Source organism: Morone saxatilis, unplaced genomic scaffold (assembly GCF_004916995.1).
Source record: "Morone saxatilis isolate NCDOM2014 unplaced genomic scaffold, NCSU_SB_2.0 Contig0, whole genome shotgun sequence".
Taxonomy (NCBI): Eukaryota; Metazoa; Chordata; class Actinopteri; family Moronidae; genus Morone; species Morone saxatilis.
In genome coordinates this window covers 18,757,210-18,770,301 of record NW_023339650.1, presented here as the reverse complement: position 1 = coordinate 18,770,301, position 13,092 = coordinate 18,757,210, and the positions used below count along the sequence as shown (strand labels likewise).

The 13,092-nt window shown below is 41.7% G+C and overlaps 1 protein-coding gene across 1 annotated transcript in view; it reads left to right on the top strand.

Annotated features, from left to right (window-relative positions):
• The window catches only part of drosha (drosha ribonuclease III), a gene marked incomplete at its 5' end in the record, with an annotated part of 79,132 nt that overhangs the window by 50,980 nt on the left and 15,060 nt on the right, over positions 1-13,092 (top strand). The window contains 4 exon segments of the mRNA XM_035665676.1: positions 1,685-1,729; positions 5,406-5,563; positions 11,354-11,459; positions 12,695-12,836. Of these exon segments, the coding sequence (XP_035521569.1) occupies positions 1,685-1,729; positions 5,406-5,563; positions 11,354-11,459; positions 12,695-12,836 (451 nt within the window).

Here is a 13,092-nt window from a genome sequence, read left to right as displayed (position 1 = left end):
TCTCTCTCTCTCTGTGTGTGCTGTCTATTTCTGAGCCCCTGTCTCTCTACCATTCGATCTTGTCTGGTTACTTCAGAGCAGGGTTGAGGAAACATGTTGATCTTGCACATATTTCTCTCCACAGGCAGGGGAGGCATAAGTCCAACACTGTCAATGCGGGTCTCCAGAGACAACACACCTCTCAAAGCCAAATCCCAACAACCCTCCAACCGCGACACCCCTCTCCTTCCGCTCAAATCCACATCCTCACCCCCCACCTCACTCCCCAGTGGGTGGTCGATACACAGCCCTCTCGGTCTGAAAATGAGATGCTGACTCATTTGCTGTCATTTCACCACCCCCTTTTGGGGTTGCTGATGGCACATGAAAGCACTTGGCTTAAGTAATGAGTGTCCCCGACATAGAGCCATCTGTGGAGCATCGTCACAATCTCCAGTTTTTTAGTCCACTACAGAATAATAAATTATTCAACTTCATTAAGTGTTAAATTGATTCTTAAAGTTGTGAAAGAGAGCTGCTGCCTGCCTCCGATATGATGAATTCTGTTGGTGTATTACCAATCAATCTAATGTGAGAGGGGTTGCTCAGAGTAACAAACCCACACAGATTTATGACCCAACTCTTCAGTTCTCCTCAGCTCCACAAAGCATTTTAGCATCTTTCAGCCCATTGTTTCGGGTTTACGACGGCAACTCTGTTTTGATTCACTCTCACCACCCATTTCCAACCACAACAGGCAGGAAAAATGCTCTGATACATTACACTACCTGCTCATCACCTAATGGCAGTGAGACAAAGTTCGCACCTAGCTAGTGAACATAGTGGAGTATTCGGCTGCAAAAGAGCCAGATATTTCCCCTAGGATTTGGCACAAAGCAAATAGAGCTATTATTGAGCTCATGTCCCCCTGTGTTTCCAGAAACATCACTCCAAATAAATGCTAACGCTGTTCCATATAGATGTTTAGTTGAATAGGCAAGTGTTTCCTAACAATTTCCAACTGTAAGCCAATATTGTGTCTACAGCTTGTTTCACTGACCACAGGTGGCTCAAAAAAAATCAATGAATGCAGCTTTAATAAATGGTTAACCAGGACAAGCATAGTTAACAGAGACCAAGGGAGCTATGCTCCTCGTTAACTATACAGATGATTTCAACAGTATTTTATCCTGTGCAATTTACAGCTGGTGGCTCTAATAGACAACACATTCCCCAGCTCATTATCCTACACATCTGTACAAATCAGTTTTGTAGGTGACAGAAATATTACCTGTAGCTCACATTGTTAAGCTTCTGGGCTTTTCAGATTTTCTCTTTATACTGTATGTACTAGATACAATTAGAACTTCTTTAACAAAATAAATGATTACTTAGAAATCCACCTTTTTATAAGTTTTTTCTTTTGGAGCTGGGACCTTAATTATTTGCGGAGAAAAAGCATATTTGGGGCTGTAATTGCCACCTAGGGAGGGAGGGGGAGTTGCCCATAGCATGTGTAGTTTTAAAATCAGATATCCTTTATCTTGAACATTACACAACATACTTTTTCATAAAATCTAATTATTTTTATTCCTAGGCAACAGTAAATGTATAGTTTGAATGTTTTTTCTTTTTTACTTATATGACCCTGTAATCTCTCCTCTGACTGCTCGTCTCTCTCCCCCCTCCTTTTCTGTTTTTGCAGAACCTACGGGATGTCTGGCTCAACTACCCACCACACCCCCTGCAGGTTGGTTGAGATATGTTTTATTATTGATGTTTATTTTGGCTAGGTGCCTCTCATTAAAACTCACCTCACCCCCAAGACACAAAAGCGCTCTCCCATCTTTGAAGTTTTCCAGCCTGAATGTATGTTTTTTCGTGTGTGTGTGTGTGTGTTACTAACAGAGGTGGGCAAGCTGTTAGTTATTTTGCCTGAGGCTGACTCAGTTCTTTATAGCTGTCACAAGGCACCCAGTAGCCTTCCACTAGTCTCCATTGTTCTGCTCCTGTGTCTCAATGCTCTCCATTTTGGTCGGGACCCTAATCCGCTTTTTCATTTACTCACTCTCTCTTCTCCTCGCCATTGCTCCTTTTTTCTTTCACCGCCGTACCATTTTCCCCCTCTCCTTCATCATACTTTTGCACTCACTCTTTCTGTCTACGCTCTCTCTTTCTGTTCTGCCGTCCTTTGCTTTGCACGATCTGCCCAGAAACATTGAACATGTCAACAGTGTTTGTTTGAAATTAGGATTTGGAAGAAGAGATCAAAGATGCCATAACAGGATTACAGTCCCGAATCACATGGGGCCTCCAGGGACCGTCAGGCATCCTTCTCTCTGATGTGTTTGTGTGGAGAAAGCGTTTCTTTGTGTGTATGCCGAGACTCGTCTTTAAGCAGTTTATTCTCTTCATCTCCCTGCGTGAGCATGTTGCCGCGTTTTCTAGTACATTTTTGCATAAGTTTTGCCCAAAATAACTCTTAAGTTTATGTTTACAACTGTGTTTATACGTATTAAAACAAACATATATACAGTATATATGTTTGTGTGTGTATTTATACACTATCTATCCTCATGTCCTCACCCCTTGTATATTTCATCACCAAATGCTGAAGATCCATAGAGTGCCTGGATGTTGAGTGCTCAGAATAAATCCATTGTATCCAGCAGTCTGTTTTCCTGGGGAGTTGCACAGCGGAGGCCCCGTGGTCAGGGTGGAGCCCCGGGGTCAGCCCTACAACCGCTCTGTGGTGCGAGGGGAACCTCCACAGTGTGCTGCATGAGTAGTCATTAGCCGCTTCAGAGCTGTGTCCTCATTACCACACACTGCGCGTGGCTGAGGTTTCCTCTGGGTGGTCCCCTACCAGTGGGGTAACGCCTGTTAAATTGTGCCAACCTCCTGGTAGATTGATAGCATCCTGACCTTTTAGTCTTGAGATTATATAATCTAAGCAGGTTAAAACTTCTTTCCCTTCATTATTTATTTAATTATTTGTTCTATAATTGATGAAGGCCCCTTGGAGTTAAGCCTAGAACATTATGCCCAAACTTGTTGCTGAGCGGTAACAAGGTGTCACTCCCCTCCACTGCCCACCAAGGCGAGGATGACAAAACAGGTGAAAGAGGAGCTGACTTAATGAGATTTGAGTGGATGGCAATGGCAGCCCGCCATGGCGTGGGTAATTATGCGTACACCCGACTTTGGCATACACGCATACATTAGCCTTGCCACCGACGTGCCCTACAGAGCGCAGTAGAATGCTTCGAGGCACATCTTTATGTCTTTCGTGTTCGCTCGATACGCACCAGCGCATCATCACCCACAGCTCTCCAGAATAATTTACCAGAACGTCATTTACGTTGAGTCTGGATTTCAAAATTTTTCCTTTGGTTTATTGGGGAGATACATGAGTATCAAGCTTCTTTGGTCCTCAAAAGACCTCGGCTCTGATTCTGCTCTCTGCCTGGACTGAGCTGAAAGTGATGCTTTGAAGCCATTTCAAAAGTGTTGTTTTTTTTCTTTTTTTCATAACTGCTGTTGATTTTTTTCTTTTTTTCTCCTCTCTTCACTTCGTTTGAAGCCTTGCTGCTGGCCATTCCCCCTGAAGGATAGCTAGTGCCTATGAGTGCTGAACTCGTCAGATGCCGTTAGTTGTGATGCATGACATTTAAACGCCTTTCGTTAATTAACAGAAGGAAAAAAGGCTGAAATGAAATGTTTCTTAGGACATATTGGAAGATGGAACCATGACATTACTGGCGGCACTCCAATTAAAATACTGAGTTTAAAAATACATCTCTGCTCTACACACTGGCTTGACGTTGCAGAATCTGAGAAAGCTGTTTACTTGTCACTTCTTCATGAAAACACAAAAAAGATGATGCTGTAAAATCGATAAGCTGTCCATCTTTCCGTGGATAGACTTAAACATGTTTGTTTGTGGGGTACTTTATAGTGTACAGCTAAATGAAGCAAACTACAAAGGTGAATGTGCTTTAGTTCCCTTAGAATGTCCACATAAAATTATGTGACTCAATATATTCTGTTTTCTTTGGAAAAGATGTCTTGGTCAAGCTTACAGTTGTACCACGCAGAGACCAATTAGATGTTTCTAGCAGCCTAATTAATGCACCCATAAGGATATCTCTTGATTCAACAAACATGCATGCATATATTTTCTGTGCATATCTTTCCTTTTTCTAATGTTCACAGACATGAGCAAATGCTGTAAAGCAAGCGGCTTGTTTTGCTGAACCCAGTCTACCTCAGAACAGCCCTGAAGCTTATGTGAAGAGCACAATCTGCAGCAATTTTCTCAACCAAAAAGGAAACTATTCTTTCAAGACTTATCAAAGTCATAAGCGTGATTCTCTGATATAGCCCGCTTCAGAGCAAGCGAGGCAACTTGCAGAACGACTCAGTCACCACAGATATTAATTGACCGACTGAATCACCAGATTTAGAGAGGGAGAAAAAAAGCGGGCTGTTTGACTTAAAACTTAATGACGAAGAGATTCCATCTGCTGCAGATCATCCGAGTTTGTTTTGTGGCGGAGTAAAAACACACACTCTAAACAGCCCCTCAAGCAGCGCATACTGTAGAGGTTCATTTCGTTTAAGGAATATATTTGACACTCTTATGCGACTTCATTGAGCAAGTCGTTTTTTGTTTTTGTTTTTTTGTTTTCGTCTGATTCGAGGATGCTCGAAGCGGTCACGCTGGTTGTTACTGGGCACATATTTGCTATTTTGAGATTTGAAATTGTGTCCTTCACTGTTTCCTCTGCCTCTTCCTCTTTGGTTTGGTTTTATTCTGTCATAGATGAATACACAAAACATCCTTGCCATAACATCCTATCAGGATAAAAATGGTCCTGAACTCAGACGAGATATTATACATAAAATTATACAAAAACATTAAAATATTACTTTACTATATTGCAGCAAAGACTGTAGTGTTATATAACAGACTTGAATTAAAGCAGTGATTTGCATTTTTAGCTGTCGTATGTATTACATGCCATTGCAAACAATTTGTGTTAAAAATAGGCAAATTGTTCATCTCTACTCATGGCCAAAAGTATGTGGACATCTGAACAGTACTCCATTCAGCAGGACATTAGTGAAGTTGGTCACTGCCTGGATTGTAGTCGGTGTTCCAGTTCATCCCAAAGGTGCTGGGTTGGGTTGAGGTTCTTTGACAAACCATTTCCTTATGGACCTGGCTTGAGCACAGTAGCATTGTCATGTTGAAATAGGAGCGTGCCTTCACCAAACGGTTACCACAAAGATGGAAGAACACTATTGTTGAAAATATAATTGAATGCTGTTGCTCGTACCCTAACATAAATAATAAAATATAGTCCTAGTCTGCTGTAGATAATACGAAACCCTCTTTTGTTCCATTGTTTCTCTGTGTGCAGGTCCAGGAGCCCCAGACCGACAGGCAGCTGATCGAGACGTCTCCAGTCCTCCAGAAACTGACCAGCTTCGAGGACTCTATTGGAGTTTTGTTCACGCATGTGCGTCTTCTGGCCAGAGCCTTCACCTTGAGGACTGTGGGCTTTAACCACCTCACCCTGTAAGTACGGTCAGTGTTTGTTTGTTGATAATGGAGTTACATCCAATTAAAATGCAAAGTGAGGCACGAGTCGGCCAGATGTAATTTGCAGGGATGCTGCAGAACTAGCCAGACTTTGTCTGTTGTTCCCTTCAGAGGTGATGAGGTGCATTATAATATATAATATGATCGGAGATGCCGGGAGTTTTATCATACGTTGAGCATTTTAAATTGTATCTGCTGTGAATGCGGCAGCCTCCTCCCACATCATCATTATGTTTACCCCCTGCAGCTTATACATTTTCTGGCAGTCACTAAGACTGCCTTTATAACAAGTGATGTCATGTTCAGAATACCTTAGTAAAAGATAGCCCCTTTCACTAGTTTTTTTGGCCCAGCGCCTAATCCAGTGGGATGTGTAGTCTGCTTGAACCCGAATGCCTCATGGGAAATGGGGTTTTGATTCACTGAGTTGTCCAAGGCTGAAGGTTTAAAATTGATCTTTTTCATTCATTGCAGCCACATCTGTTATCTGACTGAATGATTATTTTCTCTCATTGAGACTTTTCAGTACAGCTCGTGAACTCCTGGATTCTCGCTTAAATTATAGTTCTTTCATGTGTTTTAAAAGTCCATTGTGTAGGATTTCAGGCAATCTATCGACAGAACATGGAAGTGTGGAATATAGTATTAATTTATCATCATCATTTTTCATTACTTTTTAATCAACTGAATATAAGAATTGTTTTTTCTTTACCTTAGAATGAGCCTCATTTTCTGAGTCCGCCATGTTGAACAGTCATGTTTCTACAGTATCCCGAAACACACAAACCAAACACTGGCTCTAGATACAGTATAAGGCCTTTTGTGTTTTTTGTGAGTCTTGTGGGTCCCGTAGTTTATCACACACACTTGGAAGGGGAGGCTAAGGGCGAGGGGTGTTCAGGGTTTGGTTACAATCTGCATTCTTATCACTAGATGCCACTAAATCCTACGCACTGGACCTTTTTTAATTTCGACCACATATACTATACACAATCCTGCAGTATGCTTTCTTTGCAGAGATATGCATGTGGGTTTTGGGTTGATTTTCTCTCGTTAATCGCAATGTTTCACAGTGATGCTGTGGTCATTTAAGCACTGACATTGAAAGTTTTTTTTTTTTTTTCCTCTCAGCTTTCCACTATGACATGTCTTCAATACCCAATAAAGTTGCAAGCTTCTACAGAGATGACTTAAAATTGATCGGAGAGAAAGCGACTTGGTCTGCTCCTAACAAATATGTCATTATTGTTTGGTGACAGCGTAACCTTGCTTGTTCATTGACAGAATGCAAGTGTGGGAAGATTGCTATTTTCATATGAAAATGTATTACCTAATGAGACTGTTCACTCCAATTTGAAGTGTTTCTGAGTATGAGGGCTATTTGCAATGGAAGCTTAACTCACTTCTGAGCTTTACAACATAACACAATAGTGAGTTTGACAGCTGAAGCAAATTAGCCTTGACAGCATACCTCTGATATCTTATTGGCAGGCTGCACTCTGTAATTGCTTGCTTTGGTTTGCCACAAGGACATTGCTCTGTGTGTGAGTGTGTGTCCGTGGACGTGTGTGTGTGTGTGTATCATGTACACACATTCACACATACAGTACACTGCTGTGTATCTTCTAATCCATCACTTAAATGTCAAACCTCTCCCCACTCATGGTCAGTGAAGTCGATTAGAGGTCCAGAGGTTTGCCTCCCACTGAGCTTTACTTTGAGGACTTTCCAACTCAAGGTTGGTACCAATGTTATTCTGTAACTTGGTGGCATCACATCCAGTAGCTGAACTCACTATATGTAAGGTTGAAGTTTAACTCACAGTATTTTATTGTTATTTTCCTGGAGCAAAAAGGAAAGAATTCCTATATTTTCAGGGTAATTTATGTTCATTAGCTCATTAGTGGCCAAAGGCAGGTTGACCTAAATAGAGCCGACTGACTTGAAAGCTGGAACTGAGCAACGGCTGCCCATGAGGACCAAAGGTTATACCAAAGTAGGTCATGCTGTCGTAATGGAGAGAAGAACGAGGTCAGGGAACTCAAAGGAAGGTTCAGACAATAAGGTAGGCAGCAGATGAGGAGACAGGACCCGGGTTGGCCTTTGGCCTATCACTTTATGCAGAAATAGAGGACAAACTGACCTATGTGAAGACAGCACACAAATAAAGTATGGGAGTTGACCCTGTTGAGAAGCGGTAGAGACTGGAGGCTACCGTCAGACAACAGAAATGGAGAGCTGTGGCCCCCAGGCACTGGGCTTCCTATCTCCTCTCACAGCGGAAGAGCTGGGTGTTGCAAGAATTTCACTGTTGGTGAAAAAAGAATACAACTCTCTTCAAGTTCAGTATTTGTTAAATGAAAGTACATTTCACTGTGCGGCTTGCACAGAGTTGAAAGCTAAAGTAAGTCAGTAAATAAAATGTTTCTGCACTTTGCAATGTTAGAAAGCATGATTTTAAAAAACAATTACATAAACAAACCGCAGTATCACCAGTATAGCTCACAGGCCTCGTTGCTGCTTCATTCTCAAACATCACTGCAGATTATCTCTATTGCCATCATTTAGCAACTAGTTTCAGGTGGAAAATGTTTAAAGATGATGATTCCTAAATAAAATAAGTGCCACTCGGTAAGGTAATTCCTATATTTTACAAGTTACAATTTGGCTTAATTACAGTAAATTACAATAAGGCGAACAGTGCTAGAATATATATATATACATATTTCACCTAGTTTGCTATTTGAAGAAAGACAGTATGCCTTTTAACATTAGGTAGTTCATATAAATAGTTGTCTAACAATTTTATTTCATCCATCCTGTAACTTTAAAGCCAAGGCAATATTTTTCCTCTGCAGCAAAAACACACTTCAGTATAATGTAATCTCAGAGTCTCTTTTAGAAAGATCGTACTAAACGGAAAATGAATGAAGTACCATTTTGAATTCATATTGATCTTTTGATGTAGTGAAATTTATTCTCATACCATACGTTGCCAACAGATTCCTCTTCTATTGTCACTGAGTGTTTGATTCACACAGCTCCACTTGCCCCCCAGTAACACTTTGTAGACAATAGCTGCAGATTAGACATTTGAACCTTATACAAGCATGCACACGTGAAGCAAGAACGTTATTTCCCTAAGAACCGAGAGGGAAAAATGGCCTTAAAAAAATGGAGTGCTCCCCTCTTTCGGAGTGGGCAGCCTGTCGCCGCCTCTTCAGAGGGGCTGTTAAAGGTATTTTAGATCAAAGTCAAAGGCGAATAAAGACCTCGGCTCCACACTTTACTTCAATTTCCCCCACCTTACTGGAGCATTGTGCCTCTGCTGTTGAAGTGAATAAGGGACGGCTCTTTGTGACGCTTCACACAGCGACGCATTCCTCTTTGACCTGCTCTATCTCTCCTTTTCCTCCCTCTATCTCTTCTCTATTTTCCTTTGGTCTCTCACTGTCACTCCACTGTTCCCTTTCTCACTCTGCCTTTTTTTGGACATGAAATTAGCTCACAGTACACCTTCCCAATCTGTTTCCTCCCAGCGTACGCTCTCTGGCATCCGCACATGTACAGTACTGAAGTGCAGGATGAACAGGGAGTTCTCTCGGCCTCCCACTGGCCTTTATTACCCTCCCTCATCCCAACCTCCGCTCTTCACGCTCTCATGTGTTGTGGCAGAGCCTTTTTTATTAAGAAGCTCTGATTATTTTTAATGTTGGGGGTGTGCATCAGGCAGTGTCCCTTCCCTCCTAATGACGCTCAGTTCTGGACCTTGAAGTGAAATAGAAAAAGTAGCTTTTTAAGTTCTTACTTCTCCTGTGTCCCTGCATTAACTGCTCTGCTATCCTTTCCTTTATTTCCTTGTAATAAACATTTAAATATTCAATTGGGATATGACCCACCAGCCAACCCTTCCTATTATATAAAACTACACTTGACTAGTGCCGGATCAGTCGATAAATTGATTAGTCGATCAATCAACATTGATGTTGGTAATCGATTGTTTGTAATTTATTTAGCACAAATGCCAAACATTTTTTATGTTGTCTTTTTAAATGAAGCATTACCTAATATATTCTATTTTTGTCAACAGTATCATGGGTCACAGGTATGTGTTTGGATGGCAGTTGGCAGAAAGTTTTTGTACACTTCCAAAAGTGCTGTTGTTGTGGTTTAAGTGACGAGAATTTATTCATTTTCCCCCTCCTCTTACGCCTTATTATACAACAATGTGGGTGAAGAGAAGTGATGATGGAAGCAAGAGTCCTCTATCAGGGAAAAAGTTTGGGGGAGGGGGTGGGGGTCCTCCTCAGAATTACTGTTCTTTAGAGACTCCATGATTGCTAAGTTTTATATAATAAGAGCTCAAACAGTTAACAGATTATTTGATTGAAAGAGAGGTTATTGAGTCTTTTCTTAAAGATCCCCTGTAGACACATACAAATAGAGCCTTTTTTTCTTCCCTTCGAGATCTATCCTACTTCACTGTAAAGTCCATTCTTAGTGTATGTGCTCTGGCAGCTTTGAGTTTCTACATCAAACTTGTAGAAGCTGCATGCAGAAATACTGGATATTTTTAAATGGAGTAAATTCCTGTTTCTTACATATGAACATTCACCGCTCCCACCTTCTCAGGTGAGAGTGAGAATTAGCTGTTTTTCTCTGTTTTATATAATTGTAAATCGAATTTCTTTGGGTTTTAAACTGTTGGTCTGACAAAAAAATAAACTTAAATTAACTTTAATTTTTTTATGTACTAAACATTTAGGCAACAGAAGAAATAATGAAGATCTTAATGATAACCAAAATACCTGACCATTGCAGCCCTGCTGAAGACGCTTTGCCGTTTCATTGAGCCTTTAACACACTTTTGATTTGCTGCGGCCCATAAAAGGCAGAAACGGCAGAAAGCGGACAGTAAACTTTGACCTTTTTCTCGCTCTTTGATGTCAGCTTCCTCCTCATCTTCTACCTCTGCATCTTTTTCTTTCTCTCATCTTCAGATTTCCCCCCTCCTGTGAGGAGCTCATATCTATAGATGGATATGTGCTCTGCTGCTGCATATACCTCCCTGCTTGTATGGTGCTCACTTACGCCGCCCCCTACCCGACGCTTCCTGCCTGCCTGGCACAGCACCAGCCCACATCTGCAATGCTAATCTATAATTCTGTTTAATTAATGACCTGCCTTTCACTGATGGGGGAAAAGGCAGGAAGCTGATGTACAGTATCACAGCACTGCCATTAGATTTTTCTAGAAATTGTTAGGTTGAAAGTTGTTCTCTAAACCTGTGTGCACGCTTGCTGCTTTTATGGGCTTAGGGTTTTGACAGGCACTGCTGCAGGTGTAGCAGAGGTTTTTTAAGCATGTATTTTTCTTCCGTTTTTTCCATTTGAATTGCAATCAAATCCTGGCGTTTTTCTTCAGAAGGGCTCCTACTTCAGGCAGCCTCCGAATTGTCACACAGCCTGTCAGTGCAGCTGTTCCCTGAGGCCACCCATGAAATGTACATCAGCCGACTTCACCGTTTCTGTTGAAAGACTAAAAGCTTGGTACATTTGTCGAGAGAGCATGATGCCTTTCATGCCCCGGTGATGTGTAGCTGAATAACCTCACGTGAGACCCTCCCTGTCCTCTCTTTTTAACCCCTTTCTCCTTGCCATCCCACCTCACCCCTACCATTTCATCCCCCCCATATCCTTAAGTAACCTTGTGTGTCACTCACTCATCTTTTTTCCCTGTTGTTCATCTTTGCTTCCTTTTTTCCAGAGGCCACAACCAGAGGATGGAGTTCCTGGGAGACTCTATCATGCAGCTGGTGGCCACAGAGTACCTCTTCATCCACTTCCCTGACCACCACGAAGGACATTTAACAGTAAGATCAAATCGTTTGCTCATCAAAGGCTCCCTACCCGCCTACTTTTTACATCTACATCTTTGCACTTCTGCTGTCTGAAGATCCTCGCCGTTACACAAGTTTACCTGAAATGAAGTTACAGCTGTGCTTTTTGCTTTTTGTGTGGGTGATTTTATTTTCCCCTCCCTTCCTTCCCATCAATCTTTGAATCTCCAAGTGCCAACCAGGCATTCACCCCCTTCCTCCTTTGCTTGTTTCCAGAAAATAACACTCTTCCACTCCTTACCTCACACTGTGCCTGTATGTTTACTGTACTCCTTGTGATGGGTATTGTCATGAGACAGAATTGTTCAGTGGTTTTCAATAACACATCTTTGTCTGCACTTTTTTTGCCGAAGCTGTCAAGTGTCTGAAAAATAAAGTTGAGTGTGTGCAAACTTGCACGGCTTGTAACACAGGTACAAAGCAAATGATCACACTTTGAACGCGCAAGTCCATTTTCTGACGGCGTCAGATGGCATTACAACTCGCTCTTTTCATTCGAGCATCAATGCTTATCTTCAGAAGACTGACTACTCGAGGCCAGAGGGATTGAACTGGTCTTAAACTGCATAAGGAAACCATTGCAGTTAGATATTTATTTGTGGATATTCCTTTATAGATGGAAGCTGTGACGTCATTTGTTTAAAAGCTTCCAGCAAGCTTTCGTTGAGAGACTGAAAGCTCCTGCAATGCCAATGCCCAAGAGTCAAGATGGGGTACATCTGAAATGGATTTCAAATCGGGGGGAAAAAAGTGCTCATTCAACCAGTGTGTGTGTGTGTGTGTGTGTGTGTGCGTGTGTACTGTAAAGGAGGGCACATCACAGCAAGACAGATTCAGACAGTCATATTGCATTCTATTTGCTCTTTTTTTTCACATCTTGTAGCTATATTTAACATGTTTTTGTTTTTCCTTTTAGAGACGTAAATGTACCTTACCCAGTCTAACATGTTGTCATCCTCTAAGCTCCAAGTCGCAATGTAATATTTAACAGAGCAACGTGCAATCACCCTGAAACATTTACTTTTCATTACCATTTCTGTCTTTGATGAATTATTCCATGTGGGTTGATGTTTTTTTTGTACTTCTCTATTTCCATGTTAGCGTGTGTCTGTCTCTGTGTAGAGTTAGCATGGCTATATGTTGTTGACCTTGAGTACATTTCTGACAGGGGGACATTTAAATGCGATGCCCGTTGTGTTTGTCCATAGCTACTCCGCAGTTCGCTTGTGAACAACCGCACGCAGGCCAAAGTGGCGGAGGAGCTGGGCATGCAGGATTTCGCCATCACCAACGACAAAACCAAACGACCAGTCGCACTACGGACCAAGACTCTGGCTGACTTGCTGGAGTGTACGTTCACAGCTCTTCAATTCATTTGCAGAAGTATAAAATGAAAAGATAATCGTGTAGACCTTTTTAGACCACTACTAAACCTTTTTCTAGTAGGTCTTTCAAGAATGTGCCGTTTAAGATGGCAGCAAGTACCATTATTGATTTCTTTGCTCCCTTTGTGTTAAATGTCAAACACAGTCACTTCTCTGCTGAAGACACTGGAGGTTGCCCCCCTATGTGCTTAGTATGACTGGAGTAGTTAGTGATGATTTCT